Below are 25,449 nucleotides of genomic sequence, written 5' to 3' on the forward strand. Positions count from 1 at the left end.
AGAAAGAAGAAGAAGAAGAAAAAGATCGACTTGATTAAAGATGTACTGACGGACAGGAAAATGGATTTTCTTCACAAATTTGAAATCCTAACCGACAATATTTACTTAATATTATCCAGATAATGGAAATAGACCATTATTCACCAAGTGATACTAGCAAATAATTAAGAATTCCGAAGTTTACGTTGGCAATGTGTCGGGATTGGCACCCGGACATAAGTGTGAATGGTCGTATGAATGTGGTGAAAAAATTATTTAAGTATGTAAATATAGGTTTATATCTTAAATTAGGTTATCAATGTAATGCGAGGAATATCAAGTACTCCAATCACAAATCGCGATTAGTATAAGTAAAATTTAGTGTGTGAACGAGAAAATGTATTTTAGCTAGATTTAATGTAATTGTATTTATTTGGATGAATGTATTTATATGCATGAGTGTTTTTTTATTAGAATGATTGTGTTAGTCTAGAATGAACTAGTCCAGTGTCATTCAGCAACATAGTCAGGTACGAAGGATCTTAGATGTTGAGCACCTTTAAAAAGGACACAATACAAAGTTTATGAATACAGGTGATAACGAACTAGAATGTTAAAAGAACTCAGACAAATATTACTATTAATATTACTATTAGGACAATTACTATTATTACTAAATAGTATTATTAGTATACTAACAAATAAATTTAAAAGACTACATCAAATAGTTGTTATTAATTTGTCGCTTTATTGGTAGCACAACAAAGTTGAATTTAAGCCAATGGTTGATAATTTTATTATATATTTTAATTTTATTAAAATTTACGACGCATAATATGATCAAATATGACAATCTGATCGTAACCGGGTGCCGAGACACGGCTAATATTTGAAAATCTTCCCGGATTGTTTTTATTGATGTCCGGATCAATTATACATTGATCTTCTTTGCATTTAAATAATAATCCATCGCAACTGTCATACATTACCTATAAAAAGAAAATTTTAATATTCTATTAATTAATTTATAATAATAATAATGGTATTCATAAATTTAATATTTAGCATACATGCATCAAGAAATATTACTGATAAGCAATTGAGCAGCTTACGTTAACTTGTGAGAATTTATTCACAAATAATGATCCATAATGCAGTAATTCTCAGCTGGGATTTGGGGCTATCCGATAATCAAAATAATATCAGCTATCAGGACTAATTGGGAACCACCTGGTGTATTTAAGTTTGGTAGCATATATCCGGTAAATACGCCTTACAAGAAAAATGTTTAGTATCCGATAAAATTGGGCCTGTCCAGAATTTATCCCTGACTCCCAAGACATCCTGTCTAGATCGTTGAGAATATCGTATATTATTGATGAAAGAGTTGCTACAGTAATGCACCAAAAAAACTGAGTTGTTTCACCAAGTGCATGGCAAAAATTGTGGGATTTAAATTAGAAAGTTATCTCGTGCTGTTACCAAAATTTGGATTAGATGAAAAATCTTTATCGACCCAAAAATATCAAATTACATCCCGTTATCTAAGTATATACTTCCTGAGAAGTAGTTAAGCTGTTACATTCTCTTTGATTCTATCTGTCGTCTATACGCATGTTTACTGTATCTTATTGACAGGGTATCGGAAGTTCATCCATCACTAGGAGTAGATTAATCCAGTTTGCTGTAGTAGAGATTACTTATCTTCACTTAGAAGTTACCATCTCCTGCTGACTGAGTGTGGGAGGTTACATGATGTTTATGACTGTTATTCAAAGTGTTTAATGAATCGTTAGAACATTTTTGTAAAAAATTAATGAAACCTGGTACTTATTTATGGGTTCTGTATAATATAATAAATATTATTTATTGCATGTGTAATGGGTTTGGAATGGTTGTATTTTATACGCGGGGGGGGGGCATCCAAATTCAAGTAGAAAACACGGAATAATACTTAATTTTCATTTGTACTGGGAAATAATTATTGTTAAATAAAATATTTATGAATATTTAATTCTGATTAATTCAATCAAATATTAATTATATTTTCCTTTAATTGGAAATGATGATGCCAGAATTAATTAAACAGTAAAAAAAACAAAAAACAATCAATTACTTGTATATTTTCTGTATGATTAATCAATTTAATATTTTTACTCCAATTATGGTACATCAGATCAGTGGATTTTGGCCATAGCCTTTTCTTAAGTATGAACACATCTCTCAGATCTTCATGTTTCAATCTTTCAGCATAATCGATAAAACTTGTCAATTTATTTCCGCTTCTAGTTTTAATTCTTACGAAAAATATTGTCTTAAAACAAAAACAAAATTGTAATATACATATTTTTGAATTGGCAAATAATACAGAGTTTGATTTTCAATTTCTCTATTCATAATATTTACAAATAAAATACAATACATTGAAATTATTTGATTTGAAAATCCAATAAATGCGTAATGCAAAAAATCCTTATATTGTAGTCCATATATTTGTAAATATTTATAGCAAATTTTTGCAATTGCTAATATTTTAACAGGAGAATATCATCTATCTATTCGGGCAGCTAAGCCATTTTATAAAAAAGAATTTTAGCAGTACCAAAGACAAGTATTGTTATTAAAAGAATCTTGAAAGAGCTTTTTCAAAAGTTCTTGAACTTTTTCTTTTTTTTTTTTTTAAAAAAAAGAACTTTATTGCACCTTTTTCCCATACATGGAGTGACGTTAATTAATGAACACGGACTTTGATGCTTAATTAGTAAACTTTAGGAAATAAGTCCCATTGCCTATTAAAGTATTGAAGTGTCAAGTAGGAATATAGAATAATGAGAGTTAGAATAATGATTATAAAAGAATAATGTTATGCCCTATATGGTGATGGAATAATACCGCAGTAGAACAAAAGGATACCTGATTGAGAGATCTGAGGAACAAAAAGGACAGATTTAAAATTAATTACGAGAAAGAAAATGTTCAGAACAAATAAGAGATTATAATTTTCTGGAATTTATGCAGATTGGATTTCTATCGATTAAAAACATTGCGAGAATTATCTAAGTATTGCCGACTTATTCTCGGACTCGGAGTAAAATCAAAGCAGATATATCCGGTGAAAAATTAAACCGGAAATCAGCCAGAAGATTAGTAGAGCGGAGCAAGAGGAAGTAAAAAAATGGCCGTTACAAAAGGTTGTATCTAGCTTTTTTTTTTTAGGGAACTGTCACTAATAAATGGGTTGTTACGACAATAAGCAGGCTGAGAGCGAACCTTTGCGGTGTGTGGATCGTATCTACACAGGATCAACAAAAGGTCCTCTCTCTCCTCTTTGCGTAGATTGCAATGAGGAGGAGGATTTCAAACATATAATAATGATATGTCCACGTTATGTGGTAGTATACAAAAAAGCAATGAGCTAAAAAAAAAAGAGGAAAATAGCTTTGAACACTTTCAATCAACTAGTCCAATCAATTTGTGTGAGAAAAGTTGATGTAAAGTGTAAATAATAGCCTGAGAAGATCACTTGCTTGTCTTTAAAATAACTGTCATCTATTAAAGGAACCGTCATGGAGAATCTATCTTCATTTTGTGGGCTAAAAAAAAGGATTGAATGGCCTGAAAGAACAACTTTTTCATTTACTGTAAATTCTCTTTTTATCTTTATCTCTATTTTATTAGTTTTGAAATTTGGGGCAAAAGAGGGGCAATGCCTTCAAATGGCTACCTCTTACTCAATTTTATTTTGAGGTTATTTATTATATGCGACAACTTTACTACAAACGTTAAAGTTTTCTTTGAATAAGTGGACGATGGTTCTAAACGCAATCACAAATAGTTGTCTTAATTGTTAAAACATTTTTTTGTATTTCGATTCAATCCACCGTACCATGCAGGTTTATTGTATCCATAAACGGCCTCATACTTTCATCCATTGGCAGATTAAGATCTTTGTAAATGCAATAGTGGGGAAATGGCTAATTATAAATTACTACACACCGATATCAAGTGTATAATTGCACTAAACAGCACTACAAAAATGGCAGACAGATTACAGTAATGGTAATAAAGGAAGATTCTATAAAACTATGTGTACATCAGTTACCTAGACAACCTTGGTTTAAGGGGAACTGTCACTAATAAATGGGTTGTTACGACAATAAGCAGGCTGAGAGCGAACCTTTGCGGTGTGTGGATCGCATCTACACAGGATCAACAAAAGGTCCCCTCTCTCCTCTTTGCGTAGATTGCTCTGAGGAGGAGGATTTCAAACATATAGTAATGATATGTCCACGTTATGTGGTAGAAAGGTAACGAATGTATGACGACATTTACAGGTATTTTGATGCACCATTTCGCTACGAAGAAATAATATTCTCTACCAACATCTATGTGCTTAAATCTATAGCAGAGCTAACAATGAAATATGAATGTATTTAAAAGTTATAGAATGAATGTAAGAAAATGATTAGAGAAGGATTACGGTGATTTTAATTTCGGTTAAGCTATAAGGATGGTAGTAATATAGAGTACTGATCCATCCGTTAGTTGCAGTATATGTAAATAGTTGTATATAGTAGAGGGATGAATGTGTGAAGCGAATGTATTGATAAGTAATAATGGAGAGTGAGTGATGTTCTAGTGATAAGCACCTAGACGATGCTGGGGCTGTATGGTGAAGGCTAATGCCAAAAAGAGAAAAAAGTAAAAAGCAATAGAATAAAAATTACAAATATATATACTAAAAAACAATTACTAGGTTTCATTAATTATTATTTACGAATTACATTTACAAAATGTTTTACGATCCATTGAACATTTTGATAACACACATACACACCATGTAATCATAAATGAAGTCAAAATCTCCACAAGAAATTGACCAATCTATCTCTGATAATGGATGAAAGCACGAAACAGATTAGGGATACGTGCTACGACCGGATAAAATCAAAGAACTTATTCAGCACTGCCAACCTAACCACATATTCAACATTGTCAAGACATTTCCTCCTTATTTTTGAATAAATAAATGAAGATAGGGCGGATGAGACGATGAAGGATGAAAGATGGCCATAAAAAAGAAAAAAGACACTATAATGTATTCACCTTCAGAAGATGGAGGCAGAACTACAGCCTCCTGGCGATCTGGGCGTTTTACAGATTCTAAATAACGGAAGCAAAGCTTGGTACATCCTGTTACAGCTTTCTCAGACTTTACATCACACATAAAGTCATTATCATCATCCAACGGCACTACACTACAACTCATTGCTGAGCCTCTTGGGCCTCCTCAACCAAAAACACTACCTCCACCGAAAATTTAAAAGTTTAATATTCAAATTTAACAGTGACCTTAAAAATATTATATTAATGATTCAAATTAACGAGGAATCGGTCCAAATACAAAAAAGACGAATCATTATTTTTTATTTGGACCGATTCCTCGTTAATTTGAATTCTTAATGCTATAATTTCTAACAGAAAAACTATCAAATATTACTAATAGTACAACTATTTTTAAAGAACCCTCACCAAATCGCACTCCTTCTAATAGATCAATATCTATTTTTGACTACACACTCTGTATAAATATTACTATTATTATATATAGTTAGTTAAACACTTGACCTTCACGAATCTGGATTTACTAGAATGCTAAGGAAATCAATCATTTTCTGTATATACTGGATCTGTAGAGAAGAACCGGAACGAAGAGTTATCTACTTAACTTTAATACTAGCTAACATCAGTTCTAATTTTAGTCTTTATATCTAAACTTAAAACTAATAACAAACTTTTACTGAGGTATTTCCTTCTAAAGATAATTCTAAATTAGCTTCCTCTAACATTCCACATCATACTAAACTATAAATTTGGTATGCAAATTAGTTATCATTCACTTTTATTACTCTTAAACCTTTAAACCTTTATATAGTGTTTAAACCTTTAAAAAGATTCACCTAAAATCGCCCTCCAGTGGAAAAGACTCTTAGTAAACACTTCCGGAAGTTAAATATTCCATTCGCCGATAATTTAAGGGATTAGGCAGTTCCGGTCAAGATATTTTCATGTAAATTGCAATGGTAGCTAATAATTAACGACAATCCATCCAGTAAAGATCACCACCCTTTGAAGAAAAGTCTCAACTACTCAGGAAAATTCTGGAAAAAATATTTCCAACAAAATAAAATAAAAAAAAACCCTGTTTGCAAACTACATTTAACATTGAAACTGGGAGGAAGATTTGGTTAAAACCAAGAAAAGGTAACGTGACATGGGCCCAAATTAGAGAAAAATAAACGAGGTACAAAACCATCATATCCGGTAAATACTGAACTCGAAACAAAAAATGATTGCATTACTTCTTTTTGAGAAGCGGTAAGAGAAAACAATAAACATACAAAATAAAAAAATTTAAAAAACAGTACTTTTTCTTAACTTGTTTGTTAATTACATCCGAAGTGATTTTCCTTGCATTTTTCTTTTTAAGTAAATTAATTAATTTGGAAAACAGATGTTTTTAATTACATAGAACAACTTAATTAAGATGCAAATAGGTATATTTTTTTCCCTCAAACTAAAAACTATTGGTAATTGCTAATTTATAATTAAAATTTCAGTAAAATATAACTTAGAACAAAAAAGAAGAAATGTTCAACTTCATTAATTTAACAATGTATTGTAGAATTAATTAATTTTGGAAATGTTCCTTTCTTTAGAAGAATTAATTGCAATTAAGTTCATTGGATAAACTGTAATCAATATCATCATGAAATTACCATACAATCGTATGGTACAATCGTTAATTAATTATTTTGTTTTAAAGTTTTTGAATTTTAATACTTAATTAATTTTCTTATGAAGTTGCTTTAGCTACAACCAACTTACTGTAATACTTTAGATTCTAGTTAGAAACAAAAGCACTGATTTTCAAGTTATAAGGGTAACACAGTTCGCCAATTTTGAGATATTTATTTGAACATTAAAGTAAAGTTAAGTAATTGCCTATTTTTTCAGGCAGGCTTTGTCCAACAACCAGAATTAGGTGTCGTGCACGGAGACGACTAGCAAACATACTTTACTGTAAATCTCTTTTATTAACCATTTAATAAAATCCAAAGCCTAAGACCGGGAATCGAACCTACTAAACCAACAATACATCTTAGCATTGCGGGTCTAGCCTCTAACCGCTCGGCTACCGTGGCGCCCGGTTTGAACATTATTCTGTTAGGTATAGTTTACACAAAAATTTGTTAATTATTTGGTCTAATAACCCACTAAATATTTTTCTTTTTTATTTTAACAATAAGTTAAGTATGAGTAGTTAAAAGAAAGATATAGGAGCCGTTTTTGGGGATTATTTCCCCCAAAAATGGAAAAAATATTGGATAAAGTAGCACTTCTGATTGGCTGAATTTATCTAAAAGCTTTTTTGCCAGGCCTGATAGTGGAAACTTAAATAAACTAAGTATCCAATTTGAAGTTAATGAAACAGTACTTCCAGAATGCCAAATTTCTTGGGTGTCCCAAACAATCGTTGAAATGGCCCTACCGAATATAGTCCAGCCTTGCCTCCCAAAAAATGCCCTTATCCCCATCTTCCAGGGGAAATATTAAATAAAAGTGGTATTAACAATAAGTATACCAAGTTTTGGTATACTTGAAAATTGTAAACCGACTAATTTTGTAAAAAAAAATCTCTTATCAAGTCCACAAAAAGACTTTTGGATTCAGCAAACATCAAAGTGATTATTTTACTCAAAACTAGGAATCAAAAATTTAAGGCGCTCACAGTAAAAGAAAGTAACCAAAAATCTGTCTGATTCGCCATAATTTTCTCAAGTAAAGGAGAAAGGTAATGTTGAAAAGATAAACGATCAAGTTCATTTCTAGTTAGATAACATTTACCTGTGTGCAATTTCCCCACCAATGGTTACAATACCTTAAACGTCACATTAAACTGTAGCAAAGTATTTGCATCAGAAAGTCTGAATTATGCAAATATTATTCGACAATCTTCAGGATGTTGGCTAAAGAGAGTTCCAAATGTTGAAGAAAACATAAAGTTGGTATTTATACTTTAAACTAAACGTATGCTAAATTTCATTGTTATACTTTACAAGTTTTTACACCATTATGCGAACTTACTAAAATTTCTATTATCGTCTTTATATAATAGGAAATACTTTAATCGTATGCAAATTATCTTTTATCTGAAGGTAAGGATATTTTGTAATAACTACTTCCAACAACACCCTTTAGTAAAGTTTGCTTATGTGAATTTTCTAATATTTTCACAACGAATATTTCAATATTGTTTCATGGAAATAGCTATTTCTTATAAAAAAAAAAAAAAACTGAAGAATAACCGGAAATAAGGTAAGTTGCATACAGATTGTAAGAAAAGAGGCCATTAAAGTCAAATCACTGCCTCCTAGAAGATTTATTGTGACTTCTTTAGAGATTATTCGGAGACATCCAATTTCGCTCACAGAAATCGTTTGAAAAGCGAACGTTCTTATTTATTTGAGGAACAGCTCTTTGAATGGTCGTGTAAGTAACAATATAATCAGTAAAAATAAAAACATTGAACCTCAAAAGAGATTTACTTAAGGCCAAAGTGACTTCCGGCAACAAGTACTAATACACGCACTACCGGAAACAGCTGCAGTTTTAAAAGCTAGACAGAGTGAAGGTACTCATTTATAAAACAATCATCAAGTTCTGTGGTCACATATGTGGATTTGAAATCTGAACACTCACGAAAGAAACAGAGAGAATGCACAAAATATGGAACCTGTCTGTGAGAATAGATGCCTGGAGGATTACGAAAGAAGGCTGAGCACTGTCAAATTATACAGATCATAGTTTTTTATGGAAAAACCGGTTGAGATTGCTGTGGCTTGTCAATTTATGGTTTAAAAAAGTTTTGTTGGACAACGAATAATTGTTGGAAAGACCGTAATAAAATAATTTTAATTGATAACGTTGTACTACAATATTTATTCCTCAAAGAATGGCCGAAAAAAAGTAGAAACAATAAAAAATAAGAAATAAAAAGACACGAGTGAAACGAGGGTAGAATAAAAATCCATTTAACAAAATACGTTAGAATTAGCACCACCCTCGCAACGTCTCTTGGGTCTTTCCTTTCCGCCTACCCCCAACTGTGGTAATTTGGAGACGATTTGGTGGTGCTAGTTTCAAGGATCTAGAACGCTGGTAATTAGTTACCTAAATTGGACTTTTGTCCGACTAATTCTGGTCGAAATCGACTAGATCAAACTTGAGAAGAGCTAATGTGTGATTTATCGTGGACCCGTGGGGGGGTTCGAATCCAGCTGCTGCTCCTTAGATTTTCTCTTCCTAGGAGCGCTTCTTACAGCTCACTGTCCGGAGGCCGGCAGTGCACTGTAAAAAGCTCCCTGGCGCCAATTGATCTCAGATGTTAACGCGCCTTAAATCATTTACAAAAAAAAAGAAGAAGAAATACAAACCACAATACTCAGACAAAATCAAAGAAATTCTTGAATGAGTTAATTTTGTGTTACATCAATTTAAATGAGAAATTAGTTAAATAATGAATATATTAATTATCATTAAAAAAAATACGTCTTGCATTATTGGATGAGGGTACTTTACCAACATCTTTTTCATTCTATTTGGTTTTTCTCGATAGGAAAACTCATCAGCCAACTGGTACAATGGTAAATCCAAGTTCACTGATATTGATCTCGTATCTGGGAATGCTGACGGCGGCGGGCCGTAAGTTTCTTTAATTTTTCTTTTCTTAGCATAAAATTCTTCTCTGGATAGTATGTCACCTCTGCGGAAACATTTATTGCGTCATTATTACTCATTAAGCTTTACAATAAGATATGATGTCTTCTTCCAAGATAGAATACTGAAGGCTATCAAAGGATATAGGGGATGAGCTAGATATTTCTACTATCAATGAAATTCATCTTTTAAAAATGGAGAGATTTTCAGCGTTGTTGAGTCCTTGAGATCGCTTAGTAACCTTGCAGCAGAAAGAAAAGTTATTTCTCTATTAATCTATTTAATTTATCAAGGTCTTTCCTATCCTTTAAATATACAAGTCTGACTACAAACTATGGTTCACAGAAAAATTAGTAATGGTTCCTCTTGGCCAAGAAGGTTGGAAAATCGTGGAAGAAAATGTGGGCACTTTCTCAGCCGATTTTGCTCATCGTCGCGTGCTGAAGAAATATCTTTCTGGATGGGATCCTGTCCCCAAGAAACTGTAACCAAACTGTGCTGTGTATCCTTCTTGGTCTACCATGAGAAACATCTTTTCTTTTTTAAATTTTTTTTTTGCAAGGCAGAAGGGTTTTTCCTGTAAATATCATTATTTTTGGGTAGGTATCATCTTCTCTGGTTGGGTTGTAAGGTGCCAAAGGTCTCATTCAGTAAATTAAGAGTAACTATCAGGATGTACGAAGCCGTTTTCAAATCTCACTCGCCCTTACTCTGCACGGAGACTAGAAAAAGAGTAGAACAAATTTTTCCTACTTGTTCCCTACTATACCCTAAGATGAGTTTTCTAAGTCCTTTTGTGGAGGCTGCAAGGCCCATCGGCAGACAACAAAGACTCTGCACCCACACAATATTCAAAAGTTATTATTATGTAGCGTTATTATTATTCTAATTGTTGCATTATAGAAATAAAGCACATCGTTTTCTCAACGTTCATCCATTGAAATTACAAAATTTTCTTGTTCAAAAAAAGAAAAACAGAATTTCTTCCTTTAGGCATTAAGACCAGTTCGAATTTTTCTTGATCAGCAGAGACTAGACGGATGGATGGGTTTACTCTGTATGTTGTACCCTGGGCCTTCCAGCTTATATCCTTCCAGTTCTAGTAAGTGAGACGATTCACTGCTGGCCGAATTCCCAAGATCATTAAAGAAGTTTCCATATCCTACCCATCATTAAGTGTAGCAGAAACCCCGACTGCCGTGAAAATCAAACTCTAAAAACCAGTCTCGATTACTCTTGAAGTCACCACCACATTTATGGCGAAAGAAAAGTAAAATTTTGAGATTAGCAACTTCCCACTCCTTTAATTCAAAATAATTTTTTATTTTATTATTATTATTTTTTTAAAAAAGATCTGACCATAATTAAGACTTCAAAAAATGGTTGCTAATATCTGAGAATAATTTTAGTATAATAATAGCAATTTATTAAATATTTGTGGATATTGTGGGTACAATTCTGTGGACCCAATGGCGGCTAGTCTCGTAGAACAACCTATTTTACCACTAGCCCTCCCCGTGGTAGTAACCACGACTACCGTGCCAAGAGAACCTGGTCATGCTATTACCCGGAGAGATATATCAAGCTTGTATGAAATTCCAACAACATACTGTTCACCAGGAAGGCCCAAGACCGTTTTGCATAGCTCTCTTGACACGATTCTCTTGATTAATGGTATTATTATTTAATTATATTGTTTTTATGGTCAAAAAAAGAGAAAATTAAATACTTAAATCTACTTGTTTCTCCGACATTGGTTCTCTTCTTGAATAGCCAGTCGGTTTTGTTGGCTGATTCATGTAATTAGAGAATCTAAAGATCGTACAGTCTTGAAAATATGGGGTTCATTGAAGACAGTTCCTCATACGAGGGTCGTTTGAAAAGTCCGTGCAAAGTCAGATAGATAGCACCACTGGCGCGTATCGAGGTTATATTTAGTTAGTAGCATCTCTTGGAAGAACACACACCAAGTTTCAGCCAGATCGGTCTATTTCTTTGTGATTGGCATTCGTTTGAATCGGGGAAGTCGAGTGATTTTCAAAAAATGGACGAAAAAGAATTTCGTGTGTTGATTAAACACTACTTTATGAAAGGCAAAACGCCACAGGAGACTAAAGAGAAGCTTGATAAACATTATGGTGACTCTGCACCTTCGATTAGAACAGTTTATAAGTGGTTTCAAAATTTTCGGAGTGGCCATATGGGCACAAGTGACGCTGAACGTTCTGGAAGCCCTGTTGAGGTTACAACTCCAGAAATCATTGATAAAATCCATGATATGGTGATGGATGACAGAAGAGTGAAGGTGCGTGAGATTGCTAGTGCTGTGGGCATCTCGAATGAACGGGTACAAAATATTTTGCATCAACATTTGGACATGACAAAGCTATCCGCAAGATGGGTGCCGCAATTGCTCACGCTTGACCAAAAACGAAATCGTGTGAAGTGTTGCAAGGACGGTTTGCAGCTGTTCCAGAAGAATCCGCAGGACTTTAAGCGTCGTTTCGTCACTGTAGATGAAACATGGATACTTCACTACACTCCTGAGACCAAAGAAAAATCTAAACAATGGGTTACCAAGGGGGAATCTGCGCCAAAAAAGGTGAAGACCGTTCCTTCGGCCGGAAAGATTATGGCGACTGTCTTTTGGGATTCGCAAGGAATAATCCTCATCGACTATCTGGAAAAGGGTAAAACTATTACAGGTGCATATTATTCATCGTTATTGGACCGTTTGAAAACCGAGCTGCAAGAAAAACGCCCACGATTGGCCCACAAAAAAGTCCTTTTCCATCACGACAACGCACCAGCTCACACCTCAGCAGTTGTGGTCGCAAAATTAATGGAAATAGGGTTCCAACTCGTTTCACATCCCCCCTATTCTCCAGACTTGGCTCCCTCGGACTACTATTTGTTCCCCAATATGAAGAAATGGCTGGCGAGAAAAAGATTTTATTCAAACGAGGAGGTGATTGCAGAAACGAATGGCTATTTTTCAGACTTGGACAAATCCTATTATTCGGAAGGGATCAACAAACTAGAGCAGCGTTGGACGAAGTGTATAAGCCTAAAAGGAGACTATGTTGAAAAATAAAAAAGGTTTACCCCAAAAAATTAAGTAGTTTTTATTTTTGCACGGACTTTTCAAACGACCCTTGTAAATGTTGCTTAAGAGGAAGGAAGTGGAGGGTTGCGGGGAAGTGCAGATGCAGCAGGAAGTGCAGTTGCAGCAGGAAGTGAAAAGAGGATGTAAAAGGTTGGAGAGACCTTTGGGTCGTAAATTTACATAACTAGAAAGAAAAATACTGATTTAGAAATCTTAAACTGGAGGCAAGTTCTCCGGTTGAATAAAATTTTAATTTCCAAAGAAAAGCTTGATATTACTTAACAATTAAATCCAAAAAGAGTTATTGTATTTTCATGTAAGAAGGAAATTTTGTAAGTAGACAAATAAAATAGAGCCTAGCTTAAGGTATTAGCGGAGAATAGTGTTTTCTGGATTTAATGTTCTTCACAAATCTTGTACTTAAATCCACTTAAATCATTTGTCTTTCTAAAGTCTTTAGAATACCAAAAAAGAAAGAAAAAAACACTAAATTAAAAGGTCACAAAAATAAATGTTACACAATTATTTGTAAATCTTGTTGAAGCTTTACTGAATGTTTAGGAGCTTCTTAATTTTGGATCGCTACGTTACAGTGAGTTTCCTAGCGGGACCAAAATGAAATTTAAAATTGTATCTTCCTGCTACTTAATTCTTTGAGACAAGAATCGTAAGATAACTTTTTGACGCCAAAGAGAAAGAGAGAAAAAAGGAAACTTACATAAAGGCCGGTGGTATTCTAAAAGTTCTACTTGTACTGGACAAACAGGACGTATTGTTTTCTATTTTAATATTGTATCGTAATATCGTGTAGCGGTCCCTTGAGTACAAAATAAGTAAAAAAAAAAATTAAAATTTTGCAAAGATCAAATTCGATATTTGAGCTAGTTACTCGTACCAAGAGCGGACGTAGTTTTCAATATTTTGGTTAAAATCTGTCCAACTTAAACTGTCATTTTTTTTTTTTTTTTTTTTTTTTTTAAATGATTGTTTCAAAATGTTTTACCCCAGAATTAATCCTTCAAGGCAGTGGGGCTATAAGGATAATTGTAGGCTTATTAACCAGGCCATTGCAGGCTCAGAAAACATATGCATCGCATGGGCGCCTGGCAGATGGCTAGCCTTTGTAGGTTCTGTCAGTAAGAGGATGAAACGGGCACTGCATGTGTTGGGTTAGTGCGAGCGGCTTGTCAGGCTAAGGATGTTACTTCTCGAGGGAGGAAAAAACCAAGGCCTGAGGAGCTTTACCCAAGAGCCGCTCTCTAGAATTAAGAGTCTGATTTAACGGACGGGTCTGGAGGGCGAGCTCTAAAGTCGGGGAGCCACAATAGATCCAAAGGGGTTGCAGTGGCGTAGGCCTTGAGGCCGCCCTAATTTAATCTATTTTATTCTATTCAAAGTGTTTTGAAGTTTTCTCTAGAATGAATATTGGGATTTACTTTGAACTTATATAGCTCTTTGCTTATACTGTAGCTTTTATTTTGTCGAGGGAAATCCATTAAAAGGAAGCTACAGGAAGTAGATGTGGAGTTAAGCTTTTCTCTGAGCTAAGCGCCATTTCTGAGTTAACAGCTGAAAACGCTATTGTGAGGCAATTTTTTTGGACGCCGAGGATTAGAACTGTTTTGAAGTATCAATAGCCTCTACCTATCGAAATAAAAAATATATTTCTGTTCTACCTATCGAAAACAAGTCCCATTTTTTTTTATTTGAAAAATAATTTTAGCTACAGTATCCTCAAATGAACAGAAGACATCAATCTGTCAAGGCATTCCACTTGGTTGAACTTTTACTGAATTCTAATTACAATGAAGCGCATGACAATAACAAAAATAAAGCACTTTTGTTCAATCAAAGACTATTTTTGCAACTTAAAAAAATAACTTCTTAATGAGTTAAGCTTTAAGAAAATTGTTTCACATCTGCCACATCATAAAAATGTTAATTTATTCTTGAATAACGTTGAATGGGCCAGAAAAACTATAATAACGGAGAGTTAATCTAAAAGAAAAAACGAAAAAAGCTTCATGTAATTTATCATTCATTTTACATGAATTATACACTTCTTATTTTATTTTCATATTTTTAAAACTTTTAATTTTTAACGAAATACTTCATCAAAAGGGCGTAAGTAATATAAATATTATTTTAAAATGGATTTCAATAAATTTTTATGTGAACTTAGCTCACTTACTATACATTCAAAGTAACCTAATTGGAAACATTACACTGAAGATAATCAGAACTAGATCTGCAACAGGAAATAGAATACCGGAATCTTTAAAACAAGAAATTACAATGAAAATGTCAAAAAACTGTCAGAGCGCAATGATTTCGTTTTCCAATAGTAAGGGAAAGGTAACAAAATGAAAATATAGATCTGCCATTTTGTTAAAGGGCGAATTGATAGACTTCCTGCTGTGTAATTGTTTGAGAAAAGAATTCAGAATTTCAGAAAAGACTGTTTTGGCATTTTAAATACAAACCTATATACAGGGTGATATACCAGTAAGTAATGTTCATAGACGAAGATAAAAGGAATCCTGGAAAAATGATATGACCGTTTGAAAGCCCACATTAGACAAGGAAACTTTTATAAAAAAAGTGCCACAGCACCTAGGTCTGATAATGATCACGTAAGGGCCTAATGAGTTTTCTTAAAAAATTTCGATTACTTTTATTTTCCCAGTATCCCAGGAGGAAGATTGAGGCTGTTTGGAGAATAACTTATGCTTCAAAATGGTGTCTTTCTAACCGTGTCATCAGAATCGAATTCGGATCAAAAACTTTCTGAGTAATAACATTTTTATTGGAGAAAAGCAATGATATTAGACAAAAAAAAATTAAAGTGACGTCACTCAAGAACAGAGGAAAATATGACGTTGGCTAATACGTCATTGAACTCCACTTTAGATGCACTGACCCACATTAGGCCTATGGACATTACTTACTGGTTCACCCTGTATATATTTTGCACTCTAAAACTTCTACCTGTTCTGACGAATACAATATTACAATAAAAAATAAATTCAAATAATTACCTGTAACCTAATTGAACCATCATTCTACCTGTCTTTAGATCTGGTAAAAATGTACTATCCGTGGGATGTATAAATGAATCTAAATAATGATAATAATTTGAAAATGGGCCTACAGTGATTATATCGCAATCGACTTGATCCGATGTCTCGTAAGTACCAAACTCATCCAATTCCATATTATTCTAAATTTCTTAGATTATTCACTGACTACAGTAACTTCTGAACTAATCTTGTCTTTTTTTTAAAAAAATTAAATACACTTTTACAACCATTATTAATCGTCGTATGATATTAAATATATATTTAAAATAAATCGAAATCAGGTGTGATCCCTCACATAACTTGTTTCTTAATATATTTCTAGAGTTTCGAACTTAAAAACTTATATACGATTATGTATACCTATAATAACTGGTTAACAACCTGCGTGTGCTATTTTGAGGTATAACTCCCTCGTTATATTATCATAAAAAATAAATTCCTATATTGTTATACTCCACTCTGAGGCAGACATATCTTCACAATCTAGCTGACAGGCGACCCTAAATAAAGACTTAAAGCTCTCGAAAGAAGTTATTCAGGCTTTCTCATAAAGTAAAAAATAATTATAAATAATAATAGTAAGAATCTAATAAGAATATTTTCTTTCTTATGAGTATTAACAGAAAAATATCGCCAAAAAATTAAGGAGCAAAATTGTGAAAATGAAAATTTTTCATTAAAAAATACATTTTGTAACAAACAATAAATATATAGACATACATAATTGTATCAGTTAGAAAAGAGATTGCTCATCTTTGAACATCAAGAAATGTAGGTCTTATTTGGGGTTGTTTATTTAGAGAGCCCAATACTGAATGGTTTTTAAATGTTTTACTCAGTTTGAAGTTACCTCCTTAAAGTTTAATAAATCCATTCCACAAAGACTCAATAAATCCAAAAAGTTGAACATCGAATTGAAGGATTATGGACGGAAGTTTATTAAAGGAAACGATAATAGTAACAAAACGGATTCTTTTCAAAAGATGACGTAGTACCCAGTAATATTATTTTTTTTTTGACTCAGGGGATTTCAAATCATATTATTTCCAGTTAATATCAGTAAAAAAGCGATCTTATTAATTTAATAAAATGAATTGGGTAGTTCAGATTGAATATTACTTAAACTGAGTAGCAATAAGGCTGATCTTAAAACGAGAGATAATTACAATAATATGCTAGGTAACTTACTAATACAATTTAAGGATGAGAGAATATACGAGGTCTGTAAATTAAGTAATGAGACTGATTTTTTAAAAATGTTTTATTCAAAAAGAATTACAATTCTATATTGTCACCTTCAAAATAACTTCCTTCTGAAGCCACACAGCGCTGGAGACGTTTCTTCCACTCCTCATAGCAGTGCTCAAACTCCGATACTGGAATAGCCTTCAGCTGGTCGGTTACAGCCGTTTGAATGTTTTCGACTGTCCCAAAATGAGTTCCATTGAGGTGATTTTTCAATTTTGGGAAGAGAAAAAAGTCACATGGACTCAAGTCAGGCGAATAAGGAGGCTGAGGAGCCACAGGAATGTTTTTACTGGCCAAAAACTCAGTTTATTGAAATTGCTATGTGACAAGGAGCATTATCGTGATGCAACAACCCACTTGTTCTTGATGTTTGATCTCACATGAATGAACCTTTTTTGAAGTTTTTCAAGAACACTTTTACAGTGAGGTTCTTGAAAAACTTCGAAAATTTCAATAAACTGAGTTTTTGGCCAGTAAAAAACATTCCTGTAGCTCCTCAGCCTCCTTATTCGCCTGACTTGAGTTCTTGTGGTTTTTTCCTCTTCCCGAAGTTGGAAAAATCACCTCAAGGGAACTCATTTTGTGACAGTCGAAAACATTCAAACGGCTGTAACCGACCGAATAGCTGGAAGGCTATTCCAGTACAGGAGTTCGAGCACTGCTATGAGGAGTGGAAGAAACGTCTCCAGCGCTGTGTGGTTTCAGAAGGAAGTTATTTTGAAGGTGACAATATAGAATTGTAATTCTTTTTTAATAAAAAAATTTAAAAAAATCAATCTTATTATTTAATTTACAGACCTCGTAGCTAAAGTTTACAACGGAAGTGTTGAACGTTGTAATGATATGTGGTAATGGGAGTGCCCCTCGGAAGGAATGTTCGTTTTATTAGGCTTGCTAAAGTAGAATTGGCTCGTTCAGTTAAGTTCTTTTAAAGGTGTTACAGAGTGAGATAGTAACCATTTTTGATCCTTGTCTAAATCTTGCCCATACCACTTTTCCCAATTTATAAATTATAACGAATTTATCTCTGTTTGTCCTGACAGTACATTACCAAGAGAGGGGAGGAAAGATCTATGATTTGATATCATATCACCATTGTATTCTAAGCTCCTATTAATCTTTTGTAATATCTATAAAATAAATATTTTTATTGACAGTAAGGATATGGAATGACAATAGATTTGAATTTACATTAAATAAGTGGGTTATATCTATTGGAAAAATGTAGATAACTGGTGAAATAAATCACCAGGCAGGTTTTCCATATCAAATTGGGTCGGGTCAATACAAATGTAGTATTAAAGGGAAAACTATATTTATACATCTTTAAAGCATGAGATAGTTATGAAAGACAATCATGTCTGATTTATCCATTGACTTATCCATTATCAATAATTCTAAAAATAAAGTTAAAAAAACTTGGTTGCGGGGAGCTAAGAGAAAGTTTAGAGACTGTAAACACAATTATTGTGTGAACCATTGCCAAATTAGGGTCCAATCCGTACGTTCTTTATGTTAGATCAAATCCAAAAATTCCGATCAAGAAAAATAAAATTCAATTCAAACTAAGAAATAGAAAATATTTCTCACTAATAATTTTCATTTAAAAATGAAATTAAAACTTGTAAAAAGTTTAAGCTGTTATTTTAATTAAAGAGGTTTTAATTTTATTTTAAGCTTATATTGTGACAAGTTCAAGCGTCCATCATTCTTCTTTAGATTGGGCCTTAAAGTTTATTAAAACTGTCAGGTAGGACAGTCGTAAAAGGGGTTAATCGTCAAGAAGTGCACGAAAAAATGTAACGTTGAAAAACACCCAACTTTAACAATTTCTTTTCTCTTTTCCTATAAAAGATAAAATTCCCCAATTTTCTTTATAATATAGGGGAAATCCTTCTTTATAACTGTAATTTTGTTGCAACAACATAGATCAGACTGATTTTGAGAAAAAAGTTACTAAAAATGAACAAAAACGGCACTTTCAAAAATTTTTCTTGTTCTTGTTCTTGTTACATGATATCTAATAAATTCTAAAAAATATTAAAGAAAATTTCATGCAGTAAAATTACTTAAATAATATCAATGAAGTTATTAATGAAATGCTGGGTACTTGCTGATCTGTGTACCTTTTGGCGTTTAATCAACCCTTATACTTTACATTTTAAACTGTAAGTTTTTGTTAAGGAGTCAAATACATAAATAGCAGCCTTCCAGAGGAAATTAAGGAACAAATTTCACATTTTCCAACGGTTTCTACTTCTTGATTTTTCAAAATAGATCGACCCAGCATTCATAATCTAGCATTGGCCTTATTATTAACTACCAAACGCAGAAAAAGCTACATTCCAGTGAAATTAGGAGACGATTTCCACTTTTTCCAATGGTTTTTACTTCTTGTTTGTCAAAATAGATCGACCCAACATGTACAATCTAGCATTGCCCTTAATATTAACTATCAAATGCAGAAACAGCTGCATTACAGTGAAATTAGGAGACGATTTCCACTTTTTTCAATGGTTTTTACTTCTTCTTTGTAAAAATAGATCGACCCAACATGTACAATCTAGCATTGCCCTTAATATTAACTACCAAACGCAGAAAAAGCTACATTCCAGTGAAATTAGGAGACGATTTCCACTTTTTCCAATGGTTTTTACTTCTTGTTTGTCAAAATAGATCGACCCAACATGTACAATCTAGCATTGCCCTTAATATTAACTATCAAATGCAGAAACAGCTGCATTACAGTGAAATCAGGAGACGATTTCCACTTTTTCCAATGGTTTTTACTTCTTCTTTGTAAAAATAGATCGACCCAACATGTACAATCTAGCATTGCCCTTAATATTAACTACCAAACGCAGAAAAAGCTAACTTCCAGTGAAATTAGGAGACGATTTCCACTTTTTTCAATGGTTTTTACTTCTTCTTTATAAAAATAGATCGACCCAACATGTACAATCTAGCATTGCCCTTAATATTAACTACCAAACGCAGAAAAAGCTAACTTCCAGTGAAATTAGGAGACGATTTCCACTTTTTCCAATGGTTTTTACTTCTTCTTTATAAAAATAGATCGACCCAACATGTACAATCTAGCATTGCCCTTAATATTAACTACCAAACGCAGAAAAAGCTAACTTCCAGTGAAATTAGGAGACGATTTCCACTTTTTCCAATGGTTTTTACATCTTGTTTTACAAAATAGATCGACCCAACATGTACAATCTTAGCATTGCCCTTAATATTAACAATCAAATGCAGAAACAGCTGCATTACAGTGAAATTAGGAGACGATTTCCACTTTTTCCAATGGTTTTTACTTCTTCTTTGTAAAAATAGATCGACCCAACATGTACAATCTAGCATTGCCCTTAATATTAACTACCAAACGCAGAAAAAGCTACATTCCAGTGAAATTAGGAGACGATTTCCACTTTTTCCAATGGTTTTTACTTCTTGTTTGTCAAAATAGATCGACCCAACATGTACAATCTAGCCTTATTATTAACTACCAAACGCAGAAACAGCTACATTCCAGTGAAATTAGGAGACGATTTCCACTTTTTCCAATGGTTTTTACATCTTGTTTTACAAAATAGATCGACCCAACATGTACAATCTTAGCATTGCCCTTAATATTAACTATGAAATGCCGAAAAAGCTGCATTCCAGTGAAATTAGGAGACGATTTCCACTTTTTCCAATGGTTTTTACTTCTTCTTTATAAAAATAGATCGACCCAACATGTACAATCTAGCATTGCCCTTAATATTAACTACCAAACGCAGAAAAAGCTAACTTCCAGTGAAATTAGGAGACGATTTCCACTTTTTCCAATGGTTTTTACATCTTGTTTTACAAAATAGATCGACCCAACATGTACAATCTTAGCATTGCCCTTAATATTAACAATCAAATGCAGAAACAGCTGCATTACAGTGAAATTAGGAGACGATTTCCACTTTTTCCAATGGTTTTTACTTCTTCTTTGTAAAAATAGATCGACCCAACATGTACAATCTAGCATTGCCCTTAATATTAACTACCAAACGCAGAAAAAGCTACATTCCAGTGAAATTAGGAGACGATTTCCACTTTTTCCAATGGTTTTTACTTCTTGTTTGTCAAAATAGATCGACCCAACATGTACAATCTAGCCTTATTATTAACTACCAAACGCAGAAACAGCTACATTCCAGTGAAATTAGGAGACGATTTCCACTTTTTCCAATGGTTTTTACATCTTGTTTTACAAAATAGATCGACCCAACATGTACAATCTTAGCATTGCCCTTAATATTAACTATGAAATGCCGAAAAAGCTGCATTCCAGTGAAATTAGGAGACGATTTCCACTTTTTCCAACGGTTTTTACATCTTGTTTTTCAAAATAGATCGACCCAGCATTCATAATCTAGCATTGGCCTTAATATTAACTATCAAATGCAGAAACAGCAGTTTTCCAGCGAAATAGAAGACGATTTCCACTTTTTCCAATGGTTTTTACTTCTTTGTAAAAATAGATCGACCCAACATGTACAATCTAGCCTTATTATCCTTAACAAAAACTTACAGTTTTAAAAGTTAAGTATAAGGGTTGATTAAACGCCAAAAGGTACACAAATCAGCAGTTCCCAACATTTCATTAATACTTCATTGATATAATTTAAGTAATTTTACTGCATTAACTTTTCCTTCACATTTTTTAGAATTTATTAGATGTCACAGACCCTTATGCTGGCCATTTTCGTCTACAAAATATTTACTCAAGTAGCACACCATTTAACTTAGATTGACTGTAATATCTATTTATCTATAATAATCAAACTATTAATCACAGGTGAAAAAGAAAACGTTATAAAAAATATAAAAAAAATAAGAGGCTAAAAAATTCATAAACTTTTTTTACATCAATAATTTTATGCATTTATTTTTATTTTTAAATAAAAATCATTGGTTTAAGTTCATTCTTCGATTAAAGTAATTGTTATTTTATGTTGTAGTCAAACGTTTGTAATAATAAGTAATAAATAATCTGGCTTTATCGCAAATAATATAGTTTTCTTCAATTACATTCTCAATCTAGGTGTTCTTCCCACAATGTTATATATATGTAATATAAAATAAAGAAAATAAAGATATGCATATTTTTAGGACAGCTAATTATTCCAGTATTTTACCATAAGTAAAATTAGGGGGACTAAATTAAATTACAATTGAGAAATGAGTAAATATTGTTGAATAATCTACTTGTTATTAAATGTATGTTATTTGTGCTCACGAATATTTCGGTAAGACGAATTTAAGACTGAAATATTGTTTTGAATCCTCCGTGATTGAAATTTAAAAAGTGGCCGACTCTAACTTTGTTTTTTTCTACTTTAACATGCATGTATATGTGACTACTCAGAATAATTCATCACTCATTTTATCATAATTATAATAAAAAAATATTATGAATGAACTGGCCAGCATAAGGGTCTGTGACATCTAATAAATTCTAAAAAATGTGAAGGAAAAGTTAATGCAGTAAAATTACTTAAATTATATCAATGAAGTATTAATGAAATGTTGGGAACTGCTGATTTGTGTACCTTTTGGCGTTTAATCAACCCTTATACTTAACTTTTAAAACTGTAAGTTTTTGTTAAGGAGATTTTTGTACCTTTTGGATAGATTTTCCTTTTTGTCTATTTGCAAAGTTACGTCTGCTTTACAGATTTTTTAAAATTTGGAATAAGGTATTCTATCATTATAACCTGATAAGGTGTTAAATCGGAACCGTAACTACCACTGGAGAGATCTTTTTAAAGAATGATTATAGTTACGGTCCCCAAACCATCCTCAATAACCATTTTTTTGAGAAAGCGTTTTGAATAAAATAGGAAGGTATTTGTACGTAAATAGCAAAATTAAACTGCGATTTCAGTACTTCCTTTTAAGAGGAGCAAGAAAAATAAACTGCGATTACAGTACTTCTCCCTAAAAGGCAAAGATTTTGAATCGAACGACAATTCATTGATGTAAATCGGTTCACTCATTGATAATTTTAACGATTGCAGTACTTCCTCTTAGTAGGTGTAAGAGCATGATGGCACTTCACAGCCACATAGAGGAGCTTTAATCACTTCTTCGTGCTAAATTTTATCAAAATCGGACTAAGCTTTGTAGAAATATTGGTAATAATAGTTTCAGAAAGGGCCTTATTTGGGTGGGGCGAACTCCCCTCCTTATGAGGCATAGCGTCGAGACTTTTAAAGTACAAATCTGTACAAAATTTCGATTCGAATGACACTTCATTCATGAAAATCGGTTCACGTGTCGATAATTTGAAACGATTGCTATACTTCCCCTTAACAAGTGTAAGAGCAGATCGTCGCTTTATTGTTAGGTAGGGGAGCCCTAACCCTATCATCCTACCAAATTTTATCAAAATCGGGCCAAGATTTACAGAGTAATTAGTAATAATAATTTTGGAGGGGGCCTTACATAAAGGGGGCTAACTCCTCTCCCATTCAATGTACAGGGCCGAGACCCCCAAAAGGCACATCTACATAAAATTCCGAATCGAATGACACCTCATTCATGAAAATCGGTTCACGCGTTTAGGCGCTACGTTGTTTACAAAAAAGGTAACAACAACAAGAAGAAGAAGAAGAACAACAAGAACAAGAACAACAACAATTTTTGAAAAAGCCGTTTTTGCTCATTTTCAGCAACTTTTTTCTCAAAACCTATTAGATCTGGGTTGTTGCAAAAAATTACAGTCATAAAGGAGGATTTGCCCTTTATTTTAAAGAAAATTTGGGAATTTTATCTTTTATAGAAAAAGAGAAAAAAATTGTCAAAGTTGGGTGTTTTTCAACGTTACGCTTTTTCGTGCAGTTTTTGACCATCAACCCTTATACAACTGTCCTACCGGACAGTTTTAATTAACTACCAAACGCAGAAACAGCTACATTCCAGTGAAATTAGGAGACTATTTCCACTTTTTCCAATGGTTTTTACATCTTGTTTTACAAAATAGATCGACCCAACATGTACAATCTTAGAATTGCCCTTAATATTAACAATCAAATGCAGAAACAGCAGCATTACATTGAAATTAGGAGACGATTTCCACTTTTTCCAATGGTTTTTACATCTTGTTTTACAAAATAGATCGACCCAACATGTACAATCTTAGCATTGCCCTTAATATTAACAATCAAATGCAGAAACAGCAGCATTCCAGTGAAATTAGGAGACGATTTCCACTTTTTCCAATGGTTTTTACTTCTTTGTAAAAATAGATCGACCCAACATGTACAATCTTAGAATTGCCCTTAATATTAACAATCAAATGCAGAAACAGCAGCATTCCAGTGAAATTAGGAGACGATTTCCACTTTTTCCAATGGTTTTTACTTCTTTGTAAAAATAGATCGACCCAACATGTACAATCTTAGAATTGCCCTTAATATTAACAATCAAATGCAGAAACAGCAGCATTACAGTGAAATTAGGAGACGATTTCCACTTTTTCTAATGGTTTTTACATCTTGTTTTACAAAATAGATCGACCCAACATGTACAATCTAGCCTTATTATTAACTACCAAACGCAGAAACAGCTACATTCCAGTGAAATTAGGAGACGATTTCCACTTTTTCCAATGGTTTTTACATCTTGTTTTACAAAATAGATCGACCCAACATGTACAATCTTAGCATTGCCCTTAATATTAACAATCAAATGCAGAAACAGCAGCATTCCAATGAAATTAGGAGACGATTTCCACTTTTTCCAATGGTTTTTACTTCTTTGTAAAAATAGATCGACCCAACATGTACAATCTTAGAATTGCCCTTAATATTAACAATCAAATGCAGAAACAGCAGCATTACAGTGAAATTAGGAAACTATTTCCACTTTTTCCACAAGTTTTTACTTCTTGTTTCTCAAAATAGATCGACCCAAGATCTACAATCTAGCATTGCCCTTAATATTAACAATCAAATGCAGAAACAGCAGCATTACAGTGAAATTAGGAGACGATTTCCACTTTTTCCAATGGTTTTTACATCTTGTTTTACAAAATAGATCGACGCAACATGTACAATCTTAGCATTGCCCTTAATATTAACTATGAAATGCCGAAAAAGCTGCATTCCAGTGAATTATTATCTCCAGGCACTCCGTGGTGTATAAGGATTATACGAAATATAAGGATTAGTGTCTTCTGGCAGCATGTTACATGTATTGGTCGAAGAT

The 25,449-nt window shown here is 32.9% G+C and overlaps 2 protein-coding genes and 1 long non-coding RNA gene across 5 annotated transcripts in view; 1 reads left to right on the plus strand and 2 right to left on the minus strand.

Moving 5' to 3' along the window:
* Window positions 1-25,449, plus strand: part of LOC141454592 (uncharacterized) — a 319,464-nt gene that overhangs the window by 84,292 nt on the left and 209,723 nt on the right. The gene's annotated exons all lie outside the window — the stretch shown is intronic.
* The window catches only part of Nos (Nitric oxide synthase), a 229,640-nt gene that overhangs the window by 44,599 nt on the left and 159,592 nt on the right, over window positions 1-25,449 (minus strand). The gene's annotated exons all lie outside the window — the stretch shown is intronic.
* Window positions 692-16,201, minus strand: LOC141454380 (cilia- and flagella-associated protein 299-like). Its single transcript, XM_074128529.1, has 4 exons — window positions 15,904-16,201; window positions 9,622-9,805; window positions 2,096-2,293; window positions 692-968 (listed from the first exon to the last, which is right to left on the minus strand). The coding sequence occupies exons 1-4, from the start codon at window positions 16,077-16,079 to the stop codon at window positions 795-797; spliced, it is 732 nt and encodes a 243-aa protein (XP_073984630.1). The 5' UTR covers window positions 16,080-16,201; the 3' UTR covers window positions 692-794.

This window comes from Rhodnius prolixus, unplaced genomic scaffold, assembly GCF_049639745.1.
Source record: "Rhodnius prolixus isolate KJV_2025 unplaced genomic scaffold, Rpr scaffold_9, whole genome shotgun sequence".
Lineage (NCBI taxonomy): Eukaryota > Metazoa > Arthropoda > Insecta > Hemiptera > Reduviidae > Rhodnius > Rhodnius prolixus.